The following is a 27,674-nucleotide window of genomic DNA, read 5'->3' as shown; positions in this document are numbered from 1 at the left end:
GCTGACAGGCAGAGTGCAGGGCTACGGCAAGATGGCGCCCGAAGCCCTGTACTGGAGACACAAATAGTCTTGCCGTAGCCCTGCTCTGCCTCCGGGAGGCGGTCCCCACAGCGGGGAGATGAACCGGGCGGCCAGCAGCGGGGAAGAGAGGCAGAAGGAGGGGACCCAGGTGAGGGAGGGGAGGATCTGTCCCCCCTCCCCGCCTCTGTCCCCACCCCTCCTTCTAGTGCTGCTCTTCCCCCACCATGGGGGGTCGTGGCGACACCCCCTTGGGTGTCAGTCACCCGGGTCACCACGCCCCCCCCCTGCGCCCAATGGACGCGGCTAGAGGGAGGGAGGGAGCGGCGGCCAGAGTGGGTGAGTGGCGGCCGGGCGGCGCCTGACAGAGAGAGGCGCATGGGTGCAATGCACCCGCAGCACCTGCCCAGGCGCGGCCCTGCCTGTCCTCCTCCCAGTCTTCAGGCACTCCCACCCAGTTCTGCAATAGAAAGTGCATTGTCTCAGCATGATAAATATTGGCCAATCATAGAGGAACAGAGGTGTGGGAGGGGAAATTGGGGGGTGGGGGTGGGGGGGAAAGGAGGCTTTAGCCAATCAGGTTGCATTAATTAAGTTTGAGAGGAAAGTAAAGAAGCAAAAAAAGACAACCCAGCATGCCCTGCAACTTCCTTTGTGCGGCAATGTACCAAATAAGAGTCAGGTAAACTGGGGAATAATCATTTATCAACAAAAAAAGTAATAGTGATCTTAACTTTTGGATTGCCTGGTTAGCATCTATATTACTTGTTTACCAGATAAAAATAAAGAATTGAAAAATGAGGGGGGAGGGGGGGGGGGCGCCGCGCAGAGAAATGGGGGGGGCTGCTACGCGTGCCTCGACGAAAAATGAGCCTGGCCATGACATTGGATGGGCGGAGCTAACGTAATGATGTAACAGCGAGGCATAAGAAAGTAGTGTTTACGCCATGATGTGGTCAAACAAGGATTCGCATCATGGGTGTGCAGAAACTGTGTGATGCTATTTAATAGTGTACCGTAACCCCAAAGCAGCAAACATAGCCAACGATGACCATTAAATAATAAATGCAGCAACAGGTACCCCAGACACCAGAAAATAAACGCAATGTGGGTAACATGTCAGCAGAAAATAAACGCAATGTGGGCAACATGTCAGCACAAAATAAATGCAATGTGGGCAAACATGTCAGCACAAAATAAACGCAATGTGGGCAACATTTCAACACAAAATAAACGCAATGTGGGCAACATTTCAGCATAAAATAAACGCAATGTGGGCAAACATGTGAGCACAAAATAAATGCAATGTGGGCAACATGTCAGCACAAAAAAAACGCAATGTGGGCAACATTTCAGCACAAAATAAATGCAATGTGGGCAAACATGTCAGTACAAAATAAACGCAATGGGCAACATGTCAGCACAAAATAAACGTAATGTGGGCAACATTTTAGCAGAAAATGCAATTTGGGCAACATTTCACCTGGGAAAAAAAAGCATTTACTCACCTGACAGAAGTCTCCTCTCGCTCCTGGCCGGCCTCTGGCGCGCTGCTCCCTGCACAATCTTGCTCTTGCACAGTCTCCCGCGCTGACAGGCAGAGCAGGGCTTCGGGAAGAGGGCGCCCGAAGCCCTGTACTGGTGACACAAATAGTCTTCAGTACAGGGCTTCAGCAGCCATCTTCCCGTAGCCCTGGCCTCTGCCTGCCAGAGACTATGCAGGCTGGAGCGGGGCTGCAGGCTATGAACTGGCGCAGCATCTATCAGACGCTGCAGCCAGTTCATTCAGTACGGTGGCCAGAGTCCCGATGCCGGGACGTCCCGCGGCTAAAAGCGGGACATTTCCTGGGACCTCATGCAGCCTGGGACAGCAGACCCCGAAGGCGGGACGCGTCCCGGGTAATAAGGGACGTATGGTCACCGTACCTGAAGCCCCTTCTATGGTCATTCTTTAAAGAAAAGCTATTTTTATAAGTAGTGTGACGCAAGGATTTCCTATACTCTATTGACAGAGATTATTTGTTGCTCTCCTATCACTAAACAAATTCTAACCTTTAACCTAGCAATTATGTGTGCTAAAGTGGGCCTTGGTTAGCGGCTGAGTGGGAGTATGTGCTGTCATCACTGCTTGTAAATCACAGGCGTAATAAGAAATCACCGGGCCCCCTAGCAAATCTTTGGATGGGGCCTCTTCCCGCCAATACCGCCCCCCCCCCCCCCCTCTTCCCTTGCATTCCGCACAGGTAAAGTGACAACCAATGTTATTCAATTGGCTACTGCACAACTTTCTTTATCAATTACATTAGATTCTGCGATAAAACATGCATGTATTCACCCATACAGACACACATGGTGTGCAGAACACTCACTCTGTCCACCTCTAATGGAGCAAAACTGGCTCTGCAGACTTCTCCTGCATCACTACAGTACAGTGTACTTGGTGAGGGGTAGAGAAGCTGGGGGTAGGGTGCTGTACACAAGAGCCTGCTGCACACTGAATAGGGACTTTTTACAAATATTTTTCTACTAAACTTTGTATGATTTATCAGGGGCTGAGCAGATGCAGTCATTAGAACAATTGTGCAGAGAGCAGAACATTTTTTCTCTCCATGCCTTTAGTCGTCAGTCTCTTAGGATGGGGTCCCCTTTGGCTTTTGGGCTCCTTTGCGGCTGCATCCCTTGCAGGGTCTATTGTTACCCCCTGTTCTAAATGGATTATTGTTAAGGGGACGATATAGAGTTTTTTTTTTTTATTTTATGAAGTTCAGTTTTGAGCATCCATTCATTTATAATGGTATGGGAGGTAACATCTGGGAATAATAAACAGCTCTGATAACAGACAGTCCAGATGTGACACTTACTTTTGTATATGATGACTACAGCAATAACTGCAGCTACAAGAAGCAGACAGCAGATGGCAGCAGCAATCACAGCCATTGGAAAGCCATTGTCTGGTTCTAGGAGAGAAAACATGAGATGTGATAAATGCTGAGATCCCATCTGAGAAGAACAGATCAGGAAGAAAACCTCCCAACCTTAGAGTTTGGAAAAGTCAATATTTCGCACATCAATAGGTCCGGCAATGGTTACAACTGATTACTGGAAACATACACTGCTCTTTAAAGAATAAATCTCGCTTCAGAGCTCATAGTTAGCAAGGGCACGTGTGCCCCTGCTAAAACGCCGCAATAGCGCCGCTAAACGGGGGTCCCTTGACCCCCAAACCCCCCACTGCGACACTTGGTCGCAGACTTGGTCGCTCCTGGAGGCAGGGCTAACGGCTGCAGCCCTGCCTCCAGTCGCGTCTGTCAGCGGCGGATCTCCGCCTCTCCCCCGCCCCTCTCAGTGAAGGAAGACTGAGAGGGGCGGGGGAGAGGCGGAGATACGTGCTGACAGAAGCGCGTGGGGCAGGGCTGCGGCGGTTAGCCCTGCACCAACCAGGAAGCGCTCCCCCGCATTACGGAGGGGATTTGGGGGGATCAGGGACCCCCGTTTAGCGGCGCGATATCGGCAGTTGAGCAGGGGCACACGTGCCCCTGCTATCTATGAGGTCTGAAGCGAGATTTATTCTCGCTTCAGACTCTCTTTAAAATAAGCAATTAGGGGTTGCATTTAAAGTATAAACACTTGTAGTATATAATCTGCAGACCTAACAGAGGGACAACTCAGGCACAAAGAGGGGCAGAGGAATTTTCTCAAAATAAGGACTCTCCCTCAAAAAGAAGAAAGTGGAATTGCAAATTTCCCTTCTTTCGATAATTTCCAGCATGTCTGATCTGCTTCAGAAAAAGGGAAGGATTGTGCAGTACTACTGCTCTCAAAATTCATCCCTTACTTGATTGGAAGCAGATCGGACATGTTGGAAAATATTGAACGATAGGAAATTTCTTGTCGATCTTACAGGAAAATGACATTGCGTGTACCAGGCATTATAAACAATTTCTGACTTACAATCAGACTTTTAGCTTTTCCGACTACTATGGGGTGGCCATCTTGGATTTCACTGTGACCCAACTACAAAGCCTGCAAATATGCTGTAGTCATGTTTAGCTGTAGTCAAATTGCTATTAAAGGGGCACTATGGTGAAAAAATGTAAAATATGTGCAAACAGACAAATAAGAAGTACATTTTTTCCAGAGTAAAATGAGCCATACATTACTTTTCTCCTATGTTGCTGTCACAGTAGGTAGTAGAAATATGACAGAAGCGACAGGTTTTGGACTTGTCCATCTCTTCATGAGGGATTCTCAGCAAGGCTTTTATTCTTTATAAAGATATTCCCTAAAAAGGATTTAAACAATGATGCTGGCCAGCTTCCCTGCTCACTACACAGTTTTTGGGCAGTTGGACAGAGCAACTGCCATTCACTAAGTGCTTTTGAAAAAAAATAAATCCCTGAGAATCCCCCCATGAAGAGATGGACTAGTCCAAAACCTGTCACTTCTGTCAGATGTCTACTACCTACTGTAAGCGACAACAACATAGGAGAAAAGTAATTTGTGGCTCATTTTACTCTGGAAAAAATGTACATCTTGTTTGTTTATGTTTGCACATATTTTAAATGTTACTATTTTTCGCCATAGTGCCCCTTTAAGGCTAAAATATTTGTGGTTTTCTTTGTTTTCAACAGCATTTCCTGAACAGCAGTCTAACTGACAAAATAGTGTGCAAGTGAGTAGGGAGGCTGGCTGGTATCTTACTATTTTGGCAGTTTTTTTTCGCAATAGTGGTACTTTAATTCCATTACATAGGTGGTAAGGCTTTAGGGCCCTTTTCCACTAGAGCGATTGTGATTGCTGAATCGCAAAATCGCAAATCGCTAGTGATTTTTAAATCGCTAGGGTTGTTACTTTATCATAGCAATCACGAGAAGTATTTTCCACTACAGTGATTCGATTTGAAAATCGCTAATCGCAAATCGCAATCGCTTGCTGGAGCGATTTTTACAATGATAATGCAATGCAATGAAAATCGCAAATCGCAATCGCATAACAGAATTAATGAAAAATCACAATCGCAATCGCTGGCGTTTGTGATTTGTGATTGCGATTGCTAGTGGAAAAGGGCCCTTAGAGAGGAAGTACATAATGTATAACAAAAACCATGGGATCCCTTTGAGGAACCCCAAAGGCAAATTTAACCAGATGGTCGAATAGCTTCAACAGGGATGGGGGCGGGGCAGCAGTTGAATAAGTACATGGAGAGAGGAGCGGGGAGGCTCTATGGGATCCAGAACCTTCCCTCTCCATAGGTGAGTATGATCTTACAGTACTTACATATTATCCCATCTGCAGAGTTTGGCAGCTTCTTGTAAAAGTTCTATTTGCTGCCCTACCACAATCTAACCATTTTTGTAACGCTGAAAGCCAGTGGCGTAGGGATCACCATAGCAACCAGAGCAATTGCTATGGGGACCCAGATACCTTCGCCATGAACTGGGGGGCCCGCCTGTCCTGCTGCCTTTTTTTTTGGTGCTTTTTCTTTTTTTTAATCATGGGCGCAGGGCCCATTCGGGAATGCTGGAGTGACTACCCCCCGCATTGCAGAGAGGCTGGCAGGTGAAATGAGACTATTTTCCACCGCCACCTCTCTGCATATCCCTCCGACTGCCGATATTTACTTCATAGTATCGGCCTGGCCTGGAACACAGAAGAGCAGTGCTGGCTGTGACCCCGCCCCTTCCACATGTAGCTCTGCCCCCAGTGTGAAGCTCCGCCCCTCCCACATGTCTGTGCGTGAAGCTCCGCCCCTTCCCACCTGTCTGCCCGTCACAGCATCGGTGGAAAAAGAAAAGAATTTCAAGTGCTCCATCCAGCACTGTGAGTAGCTGGGCCATGGTGAAAGCAGTTGCAGCGCGCGTGTGCCTGCAGACTGTGTGTTTACACTGTGTGTGTGAGTATGTAGTGTGTATGTGTGTACAGTGTCAGTGTGTGTATATGTACAGTGTGTGTATTCGTGTTTGTGTGAGAGGTGTGTGCATTCTGTAACTTGGTGTGTGCGTGTGTGTGTGTCTTGTAACTTACTCTGTGTCGGGGGGGATAGGCGAAGCAGGTAACTTTGGCGCACAGCGCCGAAGCTGGGTGCTGTGATAGCAGCAATGCTATGATATTTGCCCTACGCAGAGTAACGCGGGGATCTGGCCATCACCAGACCCCAAATTACACCTCCCTCTGAGTTGCTACAACTCAGAGGGGGGAGGGGAAATAGTATTTAACATTGCGGGGAGTTTAGCGGCAGCAGAGAGAGACGTCCAACTCCCCGACCCCTGTCCAGTATGTATACAGTATAGGGGAAGGTAGGTGTGTGTTTTATCTTGCAGTGTGTGTAGAAGGGGTAGGAGTGAAACTTACTGTGTGGGGAGAAGGGGGTGTGTGTGCGCGTGTGCGTCGTGTAATGATGCAATACTGAAGTGAATTTTAAAATAAAAAAAAGTATACTTACCTATGGCGCTGTCACCCTTGTCAGAGGCCATGGAAGGCTTCAGAAGCCAAGTGCTCCTGAAGACAGATGGCTCTGTACTGCACGTGTGTGCAGGAAAGCGTGCTCACACATGTGCAGTAGAGATGGTCCGAACCTCCGATTTTCGGTCCGCGAACCGGGTTTGCGAACTTCCGCAAAAGTTCGGTTCACGCAAACTTTCGCGAACCGCAATAGACTTCAATGGGGAGGCGAACTTTGAAAACTAGAAACACTTATGCTGGCCAGAAAAGTGATGGAAAAGATAATCAAGGGGTCTAACACTTGGAGGGGGGCATGGCGGAGTGGGATAGATGCCAAAAGTCCCGGGGAAAAATATGGATTTGACGCAAAGCCGCGTTTTAAGGGCAGAAATCACATTGCATGCTAAATTGCAGGCCTAAAGTGCTTTAAAACATCTTGCATGTGTATACATCAATCAGGGAGTGTAATTAGAGTACTGCTTCACACTGACACACCAAACTCAATGTGTAACGCACCGCAAACAGTTGTTTGTGTAGTGACAGCCGCAGGGACGGATCTAGGGGGGGGCAAGGGGGTCTCTTGCCCCAGGCGCAGTTTGTTAAATTCTTAAAAAGGCGGCAAAATGTGGATGGGGAATGGCAGTTTAGGCACCAAAACCTGACTTTGCCCCAGGCGCAACTTGGGGCAACTTGGTCTAGATCCGTCCCTGTGCTGGACTGGTGCACACCATGGCCAGAGTGCAGGCCGTGGCGGTTTTCAAGCCCAGTGCTTTAAAACATCTTGCATATGTATACATCAATCAAGGAGTGTAATTAGAGTACTGCTTCACACTGACACACCAAACTCGCTGTGTAACGCACCGCAAACAGCTGTTTGTGTAGTGACGGCCGTGCTGGACTGGTGCGCCCCATGGCCAGAGTGCAGGCTGTGGCGGTTTTCAAGCTCAGTGCCTTAACCTTCCCTCCGGAAACCCCGAGCTGAGCTTGGGGTAAGCAGCCGTGGAGGATTTCTCAGGCCCTGCTGGACCGATTTTCATAATTTTTTTTTAGAACACGCAGCAAGCAAAACAACTGTTTGTGTAGTGACAGCCGTGCTAGACTGGTGCGCACCGTGGCGAGAGCGCAGGCCGAGGCGGTTTTCAAGCCTATATGGTCGCCGAGCTGTGGGAGCTCAATGATAGAACAACAGTGACTGTCAGGTAGGTATATGCAGTGATGGGTATTACAATGTGCACCTGTCACACACAGACAGGTACCGGACAGGCTCAGTGACACTGCGTGCGCTCACTTCGGTAGGTGGGTGCACTGAACACAACAGGAAGGTATATGCAGTGATGGGTATTACAATGTGCACCTGTCACACACAGACAGGTACCAGGCAGGCACAGTGACACCGCGTGCGCTCACGTAGGTAGGTGGGTGCACTGTGAACAACAGGTAGGTATATGCAGTAATGGGTATTACAATGTGCACCTGTCTCACACACACACACACACACACACACACAGGTATCGGACAGGCACAGTAACACTGCGTGCGCTCACGTATGTTGGTGGGTGCACTGAAGTGAACAACAGGTAGTTGGTATATGCAGTGATGAGTATTATAATGTACACTGGTCACACACAGACAGGTACTGGACAGGCACAGTGACACTGTGTGCGCTCACGTAGGTAGGTGGGTGCACTGAAGTGAACAACAGGTAGTAGGTAAGGTATATGGAGTGATGGGTATTATAATGTGCACCTGTCACACACACACAGGTACCGGAAAAGCACAGTGACACTGCGTGCGCTCACGTAGGTAGGTGGGTGCACTGAACACAACAGGAAGGTATATGCAGTGATGGGTATTACAATGTGCACCTGTCACACACAGACAGGTACCAGACAGGCACAGTGACACTGCGTGCACTCACGTAGGTAGGTGGGTGCACTGAAGTGAACAACAGGTAGTAGGTATATGCAGTGATGGGTATTACAATGTGCACCAGTGGTGCTCACCGCCAGGTCGTGATCACGCTTACGCGTGGATTCACGACCATTTTGACGCATTCCGCCTCGGACACGCTAAGCCGTGAATAGATTTTCAACCACGAAAATCTGCTTCGGCTACGCGTGAATGCGGACAGAAATCCGCATTCACGCTCGTGAAACCCGGCGCTGAAGTCGTGGTTTGCAGAAATGCGTCAAACTGTGCGGAAGTGACACATTGCAGGCCAATCAGAGTGCCCCAGCCAGGCCCTAGCAACCAATCACAGGAGGGGAGCTATGCCCTCCCCTCCTGAATATAAAGCGGCGGCCATGATGGAAAAGCTCTGTCCTTGCTACTAGACTGTGGTGCTGAGAGGATTATCTCCAGGCCATTGTTGTTTGAGCAAGTGCATTTATTGTGTTAAAAACAAAGCGTTTTTTTTGCTAACACTGCTCTTATACTGTACACAGTTAGCTAGTCAGTGAGTGATTGCTGTAGTTAGTTGTAGTCAGTGTAGTGTAGTGGGAGTGTGGGAGTCTAGTGATTATTTAACTGTGTGTAGTGCTGTGCAGGCAGGTTCAGTGCTGCAGTGTAGTGGGAGTGGGGATTATCTGTGTGTAGAGTGCAGGCAGGCAGGTTAGTGCAGCTGCAGTGTTCACTTGTATATTCCAGTGACAGTTATACACTTGTACTATTTGCAGGCAGCCAGTCACACCGCCAGCGCCGCCACTCTCTGCCAGCGCTGTTCATTCATTCTGTCAGTGACCTTGTGCCGTGCCCAGTGCCCACTGCTCGCTCGCTCGCTGGCATATGAGCATCTCATTACACAGTGTGACATCCTTGTGTGCCCACTGCATCCTTCAGTGACCTAGTTGTATATCCAGTGCCCACTGCTGTGCCCACTGCATTCTTCAGTGACCTTGTACTGTGGCCACTGCATCCTTCAGTGACCTTGTACTGTGCCCACTGCATCCTTCAGTGACCTTGTACTGTGCCCACTGCATCCTTCAGTGACCTAGTTGTATATCCAGTGCCCACTGCTGTGCCCACTGCATTCTTCAGTGACCTTGTACTGTGGCCACTGCATCCTTCAGTGACCTTGTACTGTGCCCACTGCATCCTTCAGTGACCTTGTACTGTGCCCACTGCATCCTTCAGTGACCTAGTTGTATATCCAGTACCCACTGCTGTGCCCACTGCATCCTTCAGTGACCTTGTACTGTGGCCACTGCATCCTTCAGTGACCTAGTTGTATATCCAGTGCCCACTGCTGTGCCCACTGCATCCTTCAGTGACCTTGTACTGTGGCCACTGCATCCTTCAGTGACCTTGTGCTGTGCCCACTGCATCCTTCAGTGACCTTGTACTGTGCCCACTGCATCCAGTGATTCATTACTAGCAACATGTCTGGCAGGGTTTCGCGGGGTGAGAGGAAAGGGAGTTCAATTGCCTCAGCCACTTCTGGGACTGCTCCACGTCCAGGGAGAGGATGCCCAGCTGTACGTGGTCGTGATGCAGCAGAAAAGGGGGCAGCAAAGCCTGGGCCGAGTCAGCGGACGCCATTGTCCAAATATTTTAAAGTTTCTGGTCCCCGTGTGGTGGTTGAGCAAATGGAACCTGACGTACTCATGGACATCATGACTTCCTCCCAGACCTCTACTGGGAGCACCACTCCAAGCAGTAGCAGCAGCAGCCAACATCCCACGCTTGTTGTGACATCCACCCCAGCACCCACTGGTCAGCAGCCCTCCCAGGATGACAGCGTTCTGTCCCTCAGTCCGGCATCTGGGAACCTGCTGATGCAAGAAGCACAGGACTTACTGGGGACTGATGTGGCAGAGATTGAGATCGGGCCACAATCACAAGCGTTGTTGAGTTCTGGTGATGAAGAAGAGGGGTCTGTGTCTGGGGATGTAGGGACAGAAGAGGAGGCGGGGGAGTCAGAGGAAGAGCTGGATTATGATGATGCTGCTGATGATGACGTTGTGGACCCTAACTATGTGCAGCCTGCTGAGTCCGTGGAAGAATGGTCAGAGCAGGATGACGAGTCACCTCGGCCTAGGCAAGGATATCGCCATATGTCAGGCAGGGGCAGGGGCATCGGCAGCAGTGGGCGTGGAGGAAGTAGACAGGACACTGCTTCAGCCGGCACCACCACCATGCAACCCCCGGCAACTACTACCACACATTGCTCCGCTGCACCCTCTGCTAGTGGGGGCCGCAGTAAATTAAAGTCACCAGTGTGGGATTGCTTTGAGGAATGTACTGATGACAAAAGGTATGCGGTGTGCAGGTTATGCAGCAAAAGATTGAGCCGTGGGAAAAGTCTGAGCAAGATGGGTACCTCATCCCTCCAGGGCCACCTGAGAAGCCGCCACTGCCGCGAGTATGCGGACTTTAAGAGGAAGCAGGCACTGCTGGCAGGGGTTCCTGAGAGCAGAAGGCCCACCAGCGCAGCAGCATCCTCCCTCCCTCAGGGTCGTGAATCCCCCACAGCAGCAGCAGTAGTAGCACGCAAGCGCTCTTCCACCTCGGCTGCTCAGGACACAGACATTGAGGCTGGCAGCCAGTGTTCGTCTCTCTCCTCTGTCTCCCCTGCATCCCAGCGTCGTCAGACCCTGCTGAGCGACACCTTTCAGGGTCTGACCAAGCCTCTGCCTCCAAGCCACAGGCGGATCCGCAAACTAAATGGCTTGCTGGCCCGGGCCATGGCATCACAGCTGCTTCCCTACTCCCTGGTGCAGGAGGGGAGCGCCATGCGGACGCTGCTCCAATTTGGCATCCCCGAGTGGCAAGTCCCCAGTCGCCACTATTTCAGCAGGAGCGCGATCCCAGCACTCCACAAGTTTGCGGTGGAAAACGTGGCCCGTTCCCTGGACTACTCTGTGGGCAAGCGGGTCCACGTGACCATGGACTCGTGGAGTAGCAGATTTGGGACAGGTCGCTACCTGTCCTTTACGGCCCACTGGGTGACACTGATGGAAGGGAGGGAGGACAAGAGCGCATCAGCCCAGCTAGTGGTGCCACCACGCGGGATCAGGGGGGATGCAGAAGGGTCCTGTCACGACACTCCCTCAGCACCCGGAAAGCAAGCCTGCCTCGGCAGCAGCAGCGCCAAGCCTCGGCACTGCTAAGCCCTTTTAAAATTGGTGACCCTGGGGAAGGAGAGGCTTACGGCCACCAACGTCCTGGCCGCCCTCAGGAAGCAGGAGCGGAGGTGGCTGACCCCCAGAGGCCTGGAAGTGGGGTATGTGGCAGCCGATAACGGGGCCAACCTGGTGGCAGCAGTGCAGCAGGGAAACCTCCAGCACATCCCCTGCTTGGCCCACGTGCTCAATCTTGTGGTGCAGCGCTTCTTGCGCACCTACCAGGGGATGAGCGAGCTGCTGCAGGATGCCCGGGCGGTGGAACGCTTTTTCCGCCTGTCAGCCACTGCCTCTGCACTCTTGTCCACCTTACAGCAGCAGTATGGAAGGCCACAACACCGGATGATCATCGACATGCCAGTTCGCTGGAATTCGACTCTGGCCATGTTGGAGCGGCTGTGTCAGCACAGGCTGGCTCTTAGGGCCTACATGCTAGACCCAAGTGTCCCCAGCAACCAGCAAGTCCCCATGATTACTGCCACTCAGTGGACACTGATGCAGCAAGTATGCCTGGTGCTGAGTCCCTTCCTGGAGGCAACCAAGATGGTCAGTGAGGAGCGGGCCTCTGTGTGCCAGTGGGTGCCCTTGGTTTGTCTACTGGAGCAGGCAATGGACAATTTAATTGAGCGTGGGGATGAAGCCCTGAGGCAGTTGGAAGAACAGGAGCAGATGGCAGCACAGTCCAGCTCAGAGGAGGGCTCACAGCAGGTAGTGGAAGAGTTGGAGGTCCCTAACCTGAATGAGGAGGAGGAGGAGGAGCAGAGTGCAGCAGGCGTTGTACGTGGATGGCGGTTTGAGGAGGACAACGACATGGCACAGGAAGAGGACAGGCATGCGTTATGGGACAATGGCGAGGACGAGGGAGATCTTGCTGGCAGGGCCCACTTGTTTCCCATGGCTGTGCACATGTTGCGCTGCCTTCGCAGGGACCCCCGGGTGATCCAGATGCGTTCAAGGGAGGACATCTGGATTACCTTGATGCTTGATCCCCGTCTGAAGGGGAAGCTGGGAGACTTAATGACGCCATCCACCACCGAGCAACGCACAAGGGAGTTGAAGGAGGCCCTTGTGCGCAGACTACTGGAAGCATTCCCCCAGCCTTCCACCCCCACTGTAACTGCTCTGCCAAGCCAGCAAGAGGTGCCTGCCATTGCCACTAGCAGCACAACAACAACCACCAGCAGCAGCAGCAGCAACTGGCGCCCCGGAGACCTGAAGAGCCTAAGCAAGAGCCTGTATGCAGTGCAGCAGCCCAGAACAGAGGTGCCCGCCACAGCATCCACCACCAACCAGCACAAGCAACGACTGACCACCATGGTGTCTGACTATATGGGGTCATCCAGCGGGCTCAATGACACCGACAGCCCCGTGGACCCCTTGGAGTACTGGGTCAAGAGACTGGACATCTGGAGCGAGCTTTCCCAGTACGCCCTGGAACTCCTATCCTGCCCTCCTTCCAGTGTCCTCTCAGAGAGATGCTTTAGTGCGGCCGGTGGCGTGGTCACAGAGAAGCGCTCTCGGCTCTCCCACGCCTCTGTGGACAAACTCACCTTCCTGAAAATCAACCAGGCTTGGGTGGAAGGTGAGTTTCTGGCCCCTATTGTCGGACACAGGGGGACATGAAGTGGCTGCTGCCTGCATGTGCTGTTGTTAACTATGCCTGCCTTTATAAAGACATTTACTACCTGCCTAGTGCCTACCTTGGTTAATTTTTTGGTGTTATGGTACTACTACCAGTAAGTTGCCATGGTCCTCCTTCTGAGCTGCTGAACTGACCGCACGCTTTGTCCTCCTGACTCAGTCGCTACTACACTCTGCGTTCACACTGCCCGGGTCACCGGGTGCATTTAATTTTTTGGCCAGCACTATGACGCTGTGCTACTACTACTGTGCTGCTGCTGCTGAACTGACCGCCCGCTTTGTCCTCCTGACTCAGTCGCTACTACACTCTGCGTTCACACTGCCCGGGTCGCCGGGTGCATTTAATTTTTTGGCCAGCACTATGACGCTGTGCTACTACTACTGTGCTGCTGCTGCTGCTGAACTGACCGCCCGCTTTGTCCTCCTGACTCAGTCGCTACTACACTCTGCGTTCACACTGCCCGGGTCACCGGGTGCATTTAATTTTTTGGCCAGCACTATGACGCTGTGCTACTACTACTGTGCTGCTGCTGCTGAACTGACCGCCCGCTTTGTCCTCCTGACTCAGTCGCTACTACACTCTGCGTTCACACTGCCCGGGTCGCCGGGTGCATTTAATTTTTTGGCCAGCACTATGACGCTGTGCTACTACTACTGTGCTGCTGCTGCTGCTGAACTGACCGCCCGCTTTGTCCTCCTGACTCAGTCGCTACTACACTCTGCGTTCACACTGCCCGGGTCACCGGGTGCATTTAATTTTTTGGCCAGCACTATGACGCTGTGCTGCTACTACTACCACCAGTATGTTGCCGTGGTCCTTCTGTGCTGCTGAACTGACCGCCCGCATAGTCCTTCTCCTGACTCAGTCGCTACCACCACTGCACTCTGCGTTCACACTGCCCGTGTCCACTGACAACTCTGCTGCGATGTCATTGCTAATTGCTGCAAAAAAAAAAAAAAAAAAATTACAAAAACCTCTCTGGAGCCTTTTTGCCGTCAGCCACTCATCCTCCTCCAGCGGTACCTTCGCCGCCAAGTGCCATTGGAACTCGCCTTCACCTCTTTGACTGCTTAACGCGTATATCCCTTTTTAAAACCACTTATTACCAATTAATAGCCCCATTTAAAGTGTTGATTTCACTTTAAAATCCATTTTCTCTAGAAAAATTTTTTGGGGGGGAATTTTTTTATGTTGAAGTTATGTTGCCCCTTATCACCTCGATAATCCATGCTATTTGGGGGACTGTAGCATGTATGGGGGCTTTGTTATTAACGTTAAAAGAAAATCCGCCTCCGGGCGTGAATCCGCGCGTGATTACGCCATTCACGGGAAAAAATCCGCGTGGTTGCGTGGACGCGGACGAAAATCCGCATGCGGCGGGGCCGAATGCGGATTTTTTTTTGCAACCAGGCGGATTTCCGAATTCGTGGATGAGGCACATCCGAGCATCCCTGATGTGCACCTGTCACACACACAGGTAGTCACTGAATGTGCTGGGCCTGGCTGGCAGTGGCACACACACAGTAGGAATTACCAAGGCTGTCTATGCAACACAAGTGTCAGTGGGACGGACACACACACACACACACACACACACACACACACACACACACACACACACACACACACACACACACACACACACACACACACACACACAAAAATAGATCACAAGAACAAGATTAGCTCTCAGAAGAGCTGTTGAGGGGTGCTTTTTTAGCAATACCAATCAGCCAGGAGCAAGCTAACAAGCCTACAAGAGCGTAACTAAGCTTTCCTTATGAGAGTCTGCAGCAGCTTTCCCTTCTCTAATTACTGCAGGCACACGAGTGAGTCCAATGCCTGACGCTGCCTGCCTTTTATAAGGGGGGTGGGGCTCCAGGAGGGAGTGTAGCCTAATTGTCTACAATGTGCCTGCTGACTGTGATGTCGAGGGTCAAAGTTGACCCTCATGATGCACTATGGGGGCGAACCGGACTTCAGGAAAAGTTTGCGGCCATCTCTAATGTGCAGTACACAGCCGTCTTCAGGAGCACTCGGCTTCTGGAGCCTTCCATGGCCTCTGATGAGGGTGTTAGCGCAGGAACATGGGGACTTTGAGAGGATTGGGAAGGTTCTATGGGTCCCAAAGCGTTCCCTTGCCATAGGTAAGTATCTGTTCTTTGCTGTTTTCTGTTTCTCTTGAAGAAAATATTGTGTCCACTTACTTACCTGGGGCTTCTTTGAGCCCCTGAAGTCCTCCTACTCCCTCACCATCATTCCACACTGCTCCGTTCCTCCGCTGTCCCCCTCTGAAAGCTGGGTGACTCAACCAGTCGCTGGCTGCATGGCTGCACATATCTTTGATCCTCCTCTTGTTGCCGGGAGCGTTCTGCGCAAGTGCAGTAGCAATTTTTTATTTGCGAAAGAGCAAAATGTTCCTGTCAAGGGGGCCATGCATGCGGCAGTTGGAGGGGGACAGCGGGGGAATAGAGCAGCGCAGAATGACAGTGTGGGACCAGGAGGACTTCAGGGGACAGGAAGAAGCCCCAGCTAAGTAACTGCCACAATAATATTTCCATAAACTTTCATTTAATATATGTGTGAGTGTGTGTGTGTGTGTGTATGTGGGGGGGGGGGGGGGGGGGGGCTGGGGCATAAAAAAAGTTGCTATGGGGCCCAGAGATTTGTAGCTATGCCCCTGCTGACAGCCCTGTCTTTCCTTTGCACCAGGTCCCGCGTTTGGTGTAATGCTTCGTTCCCAAGTTAGGGGGGTTGAAAGAGGTATGTCCCCTGCTTTTGGCTGCAGAGAACACAGTGGAATGGTGTCTCCAGCCTCGGGCAGTATCACAATCTGAGAGAGGAGACAAGGGTGCATAGCGGGGCTGCTTCTTCTGCTTCTGTAATGACCCCCAGGGCACTTGACACAAGTTTTGAAAACAGATTCATGCTGCGAAAAAAGAAGACTACCTCCCGGGTGAGCTGTTGATCATTAATGTCGGGTTCGTCTGGTACTTATGTAATCATGCTTTCTGCAGCCAAGTGCAGGGGACACCCCTCCTCCAAAGCCCTTTAACTTTGGAACTAAGCATTACACAGACTCGGGACCTGGTGCAAAGGAAAGCCAGGGCTTCCAGCGTTCCAGAAATTGTTAGATCGTGGTAGGGCAGCAAATAGAACTTTTACAAGAAGCTGCCAAACTCTACAGATGGGATAATACGTAAGTACCGATCTGACTTTTTTCCAGGATACTTCAGTGTTACTTTAATGGCTGGGAAATTTAATTTTATTTCTATTAAGAGATGAAAATATTGACAGATAAGCTTGACCAAGGATATAACTAAAGTGATTCTATTTTTTTCCTACAAGCATACAAGATATTTATAAATAATAGGATTAGTTGCGAGAAGCAAATCAGTGATCCTTTAAATCATGTAGTAGCTGTAAAAGGACTGCGGTCAAATTCTCTTACTGGCTGAGAGCAACTAGCTCCACCCCCTCTGTAGTGCCCTCCCTCATTACTGTGCCTTCTTCTGACCCTCTGATGTCTAGGGGGCCCTTTCCTGTGCCAAGGTGCAGAGCATCATCATTTAGCTTCTTCCAGCGAGCAGAGCAACAGGTCTTCACTCCTCTCATCTCCCTGTAGCTCCTGTCTCTGCATGTCACATGACGTTTAGGGACAGGAGCCACAAAAAAATAGGCTCTTCCCTGCTCTGTGCCTGACCTGGGCACCAACATAAACATAATGTTAATACATCTATGGCCGTGTAGTGATAAAAACAGTGTAATTCGGGAGTTGGCGAGAGCGGGATCACAAATGATTTCTCCCTCTGAGTCAGGCCCGGATTTACATCACAGGAGCCTATAGGCACAGATGTCCTGGCACCTTAGACTGCTCCCTCCATAAACCTACCTTGGTGTAATTGCCTTCTTAAAACAGAAGGAAATTTGCAATAATTCAGTTATAAGTGAACATTTGTGGTTACCCACAATGCACTACTACTGAATATGCAAATTATCCCTGTTTTCGGACTTTTGGTCCTCATCAGTACATGGCAAAGAAACAGGCTGTCTACATGTAGGTTTGATATGGCTGTGTAAAACTTAAAGCTATAAGCTTGCTATACACCAGCGGTTCTGGATGCTTGCTTGGCTTAACAAGGGCGAAAAAGGGATAATTTGCATATTTAGTAGTAGTGCATTGTGGGTAACCACAAATGTTCACTTATAACTGAATTATTGCAAATTTCCTTCTGTTTTAAGAAGGCAATTACACCAAGCTTTGCTTTTTTAGTAGGAGGGCTTGTTGGTTCCTTTTATCCCCCTATACATTCCTAGTAGTTTGGGTCACCCTGAGCTGCTTGGTTACTCCATAAACCTACAAACCCCCACCAACCGCACCGCAAGTGTGCTGGCTGTCCCAGCTGTCACCTCTCCATTAATTCCCTTGCCTGTTATAGGTAGCTATAGGTGCCCCTTAGTATTAGGTAGCCAGAACAGTTCCTTCAATATTAAAGGGATACTGTAGGGGGGGGGTCGGGGGAAAATGAGTTGAACTTACCCGGGGATTCTAATGGTCCCCCACAGACATCCTGTGCCCGCGTAGCCACTCCCCAATGCTCCGACCCCGCCTCTGGTTCATTTCTGTAATTTCAGACTTTAAAGTCTGAAAGCCACTGCGCCTGTGTTGCCGTGTCCTCACTCCCGCTGATGTCACCAGGACCGTACTGTGCATGCCCAGTATGGTCTGTGCCTGCAACGTGCGCTCCTGGTGACATCAGGGGAAACGAGGACAGGGCAACGCAGGCGCAGTGGTTTTCAGACTTTATAGTCTGAAATTCCAGAAGTGAACCGGAGGCGGGGTCGGAGCATTGGGGAGTGGCTGCGTGGGCACAGGATGTCTGCGGGGGACCATTAGAAGCCCCGGGTAACTTCAACTCATTTTCCCCCGACCTCCCTACAGTGTCCCTTTAAGTAGCTAGTGGTTCCCCCGACTACAGGGAGAGCTCATCAGTGGAATGCCGAGAGCTTGGTGAGTAACCTCTCATTTACGCTCTGCTCGGGACTCTGCATAGGGAAGGCAGGAATTAGGCACTAGGGGAGGGTGAGTGAGCTGCCTTTCCATCATCAGGTGCCTGTAGGCTCGTGTCTAATCTAAATCTGGCCCTCCTCTGAGTTGCAACGACTCGGGGGGTAATAGCATTTGATGCTGCCTGGTATATCTGCGGCAATAGGGTGCCATTATTCGGCTCACCCTGTGCCCAACTGACCGGGAAGCGTACTAACGTCCACATTGCAGCACCCCTGGGAAAAGGTCTTTGTAATATTTAAGAAGAACAGTAGTTCTCCGCTGGGATTGTAACAACCAAACAGCTAAGTTCCGGCTAATAAATGTACCCCTGAAGACTAAATAAATCCAGTCTATTGGGGAAAAGCAGAGATAAAGATCTAGAAAAATGTTGAGCGCGTGAGATGAGTCTTACTTACATATTCTAGAGCTGTGGAGATAACAAGGGCTGAACCATCTTATTTATATTAAAATTAAACACCACTCTTGGGAGAATTCAGAGGACAGTTCATTAGCTATGTGAAAAGCTAGAGCTCTGTCAGAATAGGTCTGAAGTCTCTGACACCAGCAACTAGCAGATGCTACAACATGTTACTTTTTGGGAATGAGGTTAAATGAAGCCGTGGTCTCCAGCTGTAGTTCACCCTCCAGGAAGTTTAATTGCTAGTAAAGGTTAATAGGAGAGTTAATAGGAGAGTGTGACATTACTCACAGTGCTCCGATATTTGATGCGGCTGTTCCTGAGAAATTCCCTTTGTCAAAGTCAGTCACAAGTCAGTCACATGACCCAGAGCTCTGTGCGCAAAGTAGGGAACTTCCAGTACAGTTGGAATTTCTTTCCCTGGACACAGTGGTCACTTGATCCCACCCATCTTCTCTGTCTACTTCCTCCTGTGGATCATGGAGAAAAAGTGGGCGGTCCAGCTCTGTGGTCACAGGGAGAGACTGGCTGTTGCCACTCCCAGACTACTGCCTGAGGGTGATGATGTGGGTAAAAGAACAAGTATGGACAGCTCACAGATTGCTGTTCAATCCAACCAAACTGTATCTGTCACCACTGCAAGCTCAGCCAGCCGAGGAATAAGCATTGTTTAAAGAGGCACTGCAGTGACATAGAGTAGAATGCAGTAAATTATTTAAAGAGACTCCGTAACAAAAATTGCATCCTGTTTTTTATCATCCTACAAGTTCCAAAAGCTATTCTAATGTGTTCTGGCTTACTGCAGCACGTTCTACTATCACCATCTCTGTAATAAATCAACTTCTCTCTCTCTTGTCAGACTTGTCAGCCTGTGTCTGGAAGGCTGCCAAGTTCTTCAGTGTTGTGGTTCTGTGATGCATCGCCCCCCTCCTGGCCCCTCTATGCACACTGCCTGTGTATAATGATCTCTTGAGATACAAAAGGAATGCTGTATACAGCCTGCTTGTGTATGAATGTATTTTCTATGTGTGGACATACTGTACATCAACCTACTTCCTGTTTTGGTGGCCATTTTGTTTGTTTATAAACAAACTTTTTAAAACTGTTTTTAACCACTTTTAATGCGGCGAGGAGCGGCGAAATTATGACAGGGGGTAATAGGAGATGTCCCCTAACGCACTGGTATGTTTACTTTTGTGCGATTTTAACAATACAGATTCTCTTTAAGATACCCACTTTCATGATTATTTTCCTGGTTTCAGCATCAGAAACACTTCCTATAGCTATATATTGTTGTATATTGAATACTGCCCCCCCCCCCTTCCCCCGATGATGTCACAGCCTAAGCTGTTTAGCTATGCTGAATTCTCCCCAGAATTAATTCAAATAGGAATGGTTTCCTACCATAGATGGATTAAGATGTAATGTAATAGGGTCCTAGGCATGGAGAGAAGTCAGAGAAGGTGGCAGGTGGGCCCCTCAACACCCACTAGGCCCCAGGCACCTGCCTAGGTTGCCTGATGGATGATCCTGCTGTGATTCCTACCACAAACCGCACATTCCAGCAGAAAATCTATTGAAAATCTATTGATTCGCAGCATTGCACTGTTTAATGTACTGCAATGTAATGGTCTATAGATCAACTACCAGCTGCGATCAACCCAGATTTTCCATCCTGTCCGATGGATACTTTTGATCAATTTTTTGGTCAAAGTTCAAACAGCCATACATTTTGGGGGAGATGAATCTCAGCAGGTGAATATAATCTGCAGGGTATTGAACAGGAAAATTGATGAGTGTAAAAGGTACCTTTATATTTCAAGAAATTCCCCAAAAACATGAAAAACTTGCTGTCACTCACCCCATGTAACAGTGAGCGTCTGATCCAAGCTGCTGTGCTCCACATGGCAGGAGTAAGTGTCGCCCTCCCTTGTTGGCACTTCCACACTGACTCTGGTCTGATAGGTGCCGTCAGGATGGGGGAGGATGGGACTGGCTTCATCTGAAGGAATATGGTCCTCTCCATTCCTCACCCACTTCACATCCACAGCTCGGGGGTGAAACCCGTATGCCAGACACTGAAGTCTTGTCACCCCGTCTGGCTGCTGACGGCCCCACACCTTCACCTCTGGCCGCACTGACAGGACAGACAACAAAGGAATATGTGTAAAATAGCTGATAGAGAAATATAAGAAGGTCATACACAGGGTCGGACTGGGACACTAAGGGCCCACCAAGGAAGTTTCAGCCTGGGGCCTGCCCCCTCACCTCCTCCCCCCCCCCCCATTTTGGGCTCACATACACATGTACTCTAGAAATTTTGCATGACTTTACGGTAGGGAATAGATTGTGAGCACTTCTGAGGACAGTCTCCAATAGGGATATGTCCACATGCAGCACGCACAGCGCGCCGCAGCAAAAATAAATGGGTGTCACCACTCACTAGAACATCGGGATGGTCATGATGAGTCATGGGCAGACTTAAAAAAACAACAAAACACAAAGCAAAATAAGTAGCGGTGTTATTCACAGAGATTAGGTCTGACCAGAATCAAGTAGTTACATGCCTCATGATAATTCATCAAGTAGTCAAATGGCAGCAGATTTTCCGACAAAATGCAATCAGATTGGTGGCAGATATCCCCACAAAATGCAATCAGATTGGCAGCAGATATCCCCCCACAAAATGCAATAAGATTGGCAGCAGATTTCTCCACAAAATGCAATAAGATTGGTGGCAGATACCCCCACAAAATGCAATCAGGTTGGCGGCAGATACCCCCACAAAATGCAATCAGGTTGGCGGCAGATACCCCCACAAAATGCAAGTCCCCCCCCCAGCTTGGAAGGGGGGGCACAGATCAGCGGGGAGGGGGAAAGCCCCCCCCTCACCTAGGGCCCCCCCAGTTGGGTAGGCAGCCGCAGGTCTCAGCCTCCCATGCTGGAAGGGGGGGCAGCAGGCACAGAGCAGCGGGGAGGGGGGAAGCCTCCCCCCCTCCCTCACCTAGGGCCCCCCCTTCCGCGCTCCCCCCTGTCCAAAATAGCAGCCAGCAGCGAGCACAGGAATCACTTACCATCCGAGAGTCAGATCGATAGCTCTGCGTCCTGCTGCTGGTCTGGCCTCCTGCACTGCACTGTCCAATCACGCTCTCACAGGAAGTACTGCGAGAGCGTGATTGGACAGTCAGTGCAGAAGCCCAGACCAGCGGCACGCAGAGCTATCGATCTGACTCTCGGTCGGTAAGCTATTCTCCGCTGCTGCCGCTGGCTGGCTGCAATTCTGGAGGTGGGGGAGCGCGGAAGGGGGGCCCTAGGTGAGGGAGGGGGAGGCTTTCCCCCCTCCCCGCCGCTCTGTGCCCACTTTCCCCCCTTCCTGCACTTAGCCCCCCTCCTTTTCAGCATTGGGGCCCCCAGGAGGCGGGGCAGCCGGGGCCCACCGATGGGACCATCGGCACTTCGGCGGCTCAGTACGAGCCTGGTCATGCATGACTTGATATCTTCACCAATCTGATATTTGTGTTGATTACATATGATGACGTGAATATACAAACAGCCTCCAACTTACAAACGAACTGAATTACAGCATTTTATACAAACAAACACGATTGTCTTCATGTACAAAACATACTATTTTTTTAATAAAGATTTTTGTTGTTACAGTACTGTATAAACTAATGTAAGTAGACAAGACACAGAACATTTATATAGCGCTTTTCTCTTGCTGGACTCACAGCACTTCAGGGCTGCAGCCACTAGGGCATGCTCCACGGGCTACCAGGATCATTAGCAAGCCTTGCCCAAAGACTCCTTACTGTTTTACGTACTGGCTTGAGTCAAGATTCAAACCTTGATCTAATGCTCAAATCTTACATCAATGGCCTTACCAGTACACTATCCAAATGACTTTGATCAGTAATAGATTAAATGTAGATTAACGTCCCTGGTGGTATGATTATTTCTGGATTTTAGGGTCTTTTCTGAAAGTTTCAAACCCTAAAATCAGGAAACAATCATGCTGCCAGAAAGCCAGCAGTAGCCCCAGCACTCACTCACCTCCCTTGGCTCCAGTGCTACCATTTTCCCTACGTCCTCCGGGTGGTGCTGTAACTCTGTAGTAAGATCACTGACAGCGATCTGACCAGAGTGATTCAGACCCTCCGTGGAGAGGAAGTAGAATGGCTGCCTGCATCTGGATCCCCCGGTAGGTGAGTAAAAACGCCCGCTGTGCTCCATTGCTCTGCATTGAGCTTCCGGTGGCTAGCCTGAGCATAGCTTGGGGTTACCGCCAGGGAGGATAAAGCACCTTAGAAGCATATTGGAAACAACCTAAAAACCTAGTTTATACTTTATGTCCAGATCCGGAATGGAAACTGTTTGTAAGTAGGGGACCGCCTATAGTGGCATTCACACTGTGTTCAGATGATTTGTTAAGAATATTTTTCATTCTCTGGATACTTATACTTATTATGGGGTTAGGGGCATGGCAATACTTGTAATAGGGTGAGGGTGCAGGACGGTGCAGGTTAATGGAGGACATGGTAAAGCTTATTGTAGGGCAGAAGGCACAGCAATATCTGTTATGGGGTAAGATATTTGACAATAATGGTTATCGTAGGGCATGCCATTATTTGTTATGGACTGATTTTAGCAATACTTGTTATAGGGTGGGGGGCATAGCAAAAGGTATTTTGTGGTGAAGGGGTCATGGCAATACTTGTTATGGGATGGATATGATCTATTTCAGGATGAGAGCAATTTTCACATATCAGTGCTGCTCCCATTCATTTGCCAATAACTTTATTACTAATTATCGCACCTAAATGATGTACTGTATATGCTGTTTTTTCAGGACAAATTAGGCTTTTAGTGTGTGAAAATTTTGTTTCGTAATTACCTTATTTCCTATGCGTTTTAAAGGGAAAATAAGGGGAAAAATAGAGAAAACACACTATTTCTGCATTTACATCCATTATAGCATTATAATAAACAGTGCTAACTATTAAACACACATTTTATTTGCTTATCCATCCTGTTTATTACAACATTTATATTATGTTCTTAGTACAATGTATGGTGACAGTATTGTTTTTGGAAATAAAGGTGTCTTTTTTCAGTTTTGTGTTTTTTATTTTGTCTTTGTACACTATTGATGATTACAAGACCTTATTTGTAAAAAATAATAGTAATATACCCTTATGGCATACATATGTAAAAAAAAAACAAGTTCCTAAGGTAACAATAAATGTTTTATCTTTTATATTCTGTCACTTTGTTTTCATTTTACAAGTCTTTTATTTTGGTACAGAATATTAGAAAATGTAATTGCTTTTGTTTCAATTTGTGACTAAAAAGAATACACAAGGCATGGGCCTCAACCCTAAACCTCTCTAAACTCTATTCTACAGCTTATCACGGTTAAAATGTTACCACATATGTCTCTTGTAGTTTTGCTAAAACTTTCTTAAGTTTGATCATAATTTTAAAAATGACTTTTTTATGTTGAATTGAGTTTGTCCATACCTATTTTGTAGGTGACATGGGTCCAAACTTTAAGACACACCAACTCGTTACAGTTGAATTGATACCACATGTGCCTCACTTAGTAACAAACTGGTGGTGCACTCTGCACAACTACACTGGATGTATATATACCTTCAGTTTTTAATAAGTGGTTAAAATTATGGTTATTATGTAACACGAGGCATTGTATGAAAGTATGAAGCATGAATTAGAGTTAGTGTAATTAGAGTTAGGAGAATTATGGTCGAGTTAGAGAAAAAACAGGCCAAGTACAAGGAGGTGCTGACAAGAATTGAGCCTTACCCAGAAAAAAATTGAGCTAGGAAGCTGTAACTGCCACAATAGTCTACATATTGCCCCAGGATGTCCTCCAGTTGTATGATAATGCCTTGTGCAGATTATAGCAGTGTAAAAATTACCTTCTTAAAGGATGGCCGCCGAGTCCTGCCGCGCCTGCGCTGTTCTCATAGTAGCAAGCGCGGCTGAGCAGCTCTGAGTCCACCTCCATCTCTGACCTTGTTCCCAGCGGTCTCGTAGACGTAAAGCACGCAAGACCTCCGGGAACGAGGTCAGAGATGGAGGCGGACAGTAGATCCATGTCACAACAGTAAATCCATGTCTCATCACCAGTTACCAGTTTATTCAGGCAATCTTACTAATTTCTTGCAAAATACTCCAAAACAGCCACTGATGAGTATAGGTATAGGTGCCCGCGGTATAGGTGCCCGCAGTATAGGTCAGCCAGGTCTAGTTGCCCCAGTATATTTAGCCAGCTATAGGTTACCCCCAGTATAGGTAGCCAGGCATAGTTGCCCCCTGTATAAGTTAGTTAGGTAGGTGCCTCCAGTATAGGGTACCCCATAAAATTGCCACCATTATAGGTTAGATAGGTAGGCGCCCAGAGTATAGGATAGATAGGTAGGTGCCCAGAGTACAGGTTAGATAGGTAGGTGCTCCAAGTATAGGTTAGATAGGTAGGTGCCTCCAGTGGCGAGGGGAGCAGGCATAGTGCCGGGGGAGCAGGCATAGCTTAGCTACAACTCACCTCACTCACACGATCTCCTGCAGCCTCTTTTTCCTGTTCCCATCTGTTGCTTTGGTAAGCGCCCCCTGCTGTGATGACATGCGGTCATGTCCTCACAGGAGGCGCTGTTACCAACATGAAGAAGATAGAGGCTGCGTGCAGGGATCGTGGCAGGTGAGTTGTAACTATGCAATGCCCGCTTCCCCCACCGCTGCGCCCACCCTACTCCTGCTCAATCCGGCGCCACGGGCGATTTCACGCTCCGCACACCCGAAAAAACGGATGGCTTTCATATTTGCAGGCACAAAGACAGGCCTTCCACAGGATTTCTAACTTTCAAAACAGAACTGGCCAGTTTTAATTTCAAAATTAACAACCAAACATTTAACTAATGCATATATGAAGAGGCCACTCGCTGTCACCCAAAGTTTGTGACATTTCATCATGGATCTGCTTTGTACCTTTCCTTTGGAGAAACAGGGATTGATTATGGTCCTAGGCTCTTCCACATTTAATGCTGCCATGTTCAGTGTGGACCAAAAAAAGATCTGTTGAAATCATAGGTAGCTGAATATAGACAGATAGGTCAGTACAGCCTGCCATTTACAACTTCCTAACTAATTTTTTTCTAGGTAAGGCTTAAAGGATACCCGAAGTGGCATGTGACATGATGAGACAGACATGTGTATGTCAGGGGCGTTTCTAGGGTCCTTGGAGATTGGGGGCACCTGTGGGCACCAGGCGGGGAGTTATATGGCAAAAAATGGGCGTGGCCATGCGGTGAGTGGGCGTGGCCATGGGTGGGGCCAAATGTACATGAACTTAGCAGCGGTGTAAGCTACAGATAACGGGCCTGCCCATCGAAATATTGGATGGAGCCCCCTGTCCTTTATTTGGATAATTTACAATCAGTATAGGCATAGATCAAAGATGTATACGCACATACAATTTTGATTGGTCAATTACTGACCCCCAATTTTACCACCCCCATGCAGTAAGTGGGCCAACAGACAATGAATTTTATGAACAGAGCTAAAATTGGCTAATCAAAATTGTATGAGTGTACCAGGCTTTACAGCTAATACTGTACATACTGAAAGTAGCAGGGATCAGCATACAATATAGCTGGTTTACAATCAGTAAAGGCACAGAGCAACACCTTACACTGTACACACTGGAGGTAAATCAGCACACAGTGCAAGCACTAGAGAACAGCGTATACTGTACATACTGTAAGCAGCAGAATTCAGCACACTGCAGCTAGTGTGCCAAAAATGAGGATCACGTTGTGCGGCGTGCTTATCGTGCCGCACCGAAAAATGGGTGGGCCATGGACCAGAATATAGGTGTGGTAACGGCCGGGTGGAAACAAATTTACATGAACCTAGCAATGGTGGGACATTAGATTATGACAGTGGTGGCGAACCTTTTGGAGGCCGAGTACCCAAACTGCAACCCAAAAGTCACTTATCTATCGCAAAGTGGCAACCGCAATTTAAACTAAATACTGTACAAACGTTTTAACTCATACATGAACATTATGGAAAATCCAAGTTGAAAATAAACTGTGAAGATAAACAATTTCATCCATCCTACTCCTGAAAAATGTATTCAATTTTTTAGAACCTCCCAGTTTTATTTTCTGTTTTAAAAAGCTAAAAAAGTAGGTTTAATGCTATTGTCTCATATGATAAGGATTCAGCTTTTCCCATAGTCTCGCAGTTAGCAATCATGTGACCCCCAACAAGACAAATTCAGCAATCATGAGGTCCCCAACAAATCATGAGGCCCCCAACAAGACAAATTCAGCAATCATGAGGCCTCCAACAAATCATGAGGCCCCCAACAAGAAATTCAGCAATCATGAGGCCCCCAACAAGACAAATTCAGCAATCTTGAGGCCCCCAACAAATCATAAGGCTCCCAACAAGACAAATTCAGCAGTCATGAGGCACATACAGTGGTGTGAAAAACTATTTGCCCCCTTCCTGATTTCTTATTCTTTTGCATGTTTGTCACACTTAAATGTTTCTGCTCATCAAAAACCGTTAACTATTAGTCAAAGATAACATAATTGAACACAAAATGCAGTTTTAAATGATGGTTTTTATTATTTAGTGAGAAAAAAAACTCTAAACCTACATGGCCCTGTGTGAAAAAGAAATTGCCCCCTGAACCTAATAACTGGTTGGGCCACCCTTAGCAGCAATAACTGCAATCAAGCGTTTGCGATAACTTGCAACGAGTCTTTTACAGCGCTCTGGAGGAATTTTGGCCCACTCATCTTTGCAGAATTGTTGTAATTCAGCTTTATTTGAGGGCTTTGTAGCATGAACCGCCTTTTTAAGGTCATGCCACAACATCTCAATAGGATTCAGGTCAGGACTTTGACTAGGCCACTCCAAAGTCTTTATTTAGTTTTTCTTCAGCCATTCAGAGGT

General features: G+C 48.7%; 1 protein-coding gene across 1 annotated transcript in view; it reads right to left on the bottom strand.

The window, feature by feature from the left end:
* The window catches only part of LOC137528723 (class I histocompatibility antigen, F10 alpha chain-like), an 83,156-nt gene that overhangs the window by 15,746 nt on the left and 39,736 nt on the right, over nucleotides 1-27,674 (bottom strand). Inside the window, exons 4-5 of the mRNA XM_068250234.1 lie at nucleotides 20,551-20,826; nucleotides 2,880-2,975 (exon numbers count right to left, since the gene is read on the bottom strand). Of these exons, the coding sequence (XP_068106335.1) occupies nucleotides 2,880-2,975; nucleotides 20,551-20,826 (372 nt within the window). The remainder of the gene's footprint in view (nucleotides 1-2,879; nucleotides 2,976-20,550; nucleotides 20,827-27,674) is intronic.

Source organism: Hyperolius riggenbachi, chromosome 8, assembly GCF_040937935.1.
Source record: "Hyperolius riggenbachi isolate aHypRig1 chromosome 8, aHypRig1.pri, whole genome shotgun sequence".
Classification (NCBI taxonomy): domain Eukaryota; kingdom Metazoa; phylum Chordata; class Amphibia; order Anura; family Hyperoliidae; genus Hyperolius; species Hyperolius riggenbachi.
Note: the sequence above shows the minus strand (reverse complement) of the source record. Positions and strands in the feature narration are given on the sequence as shown.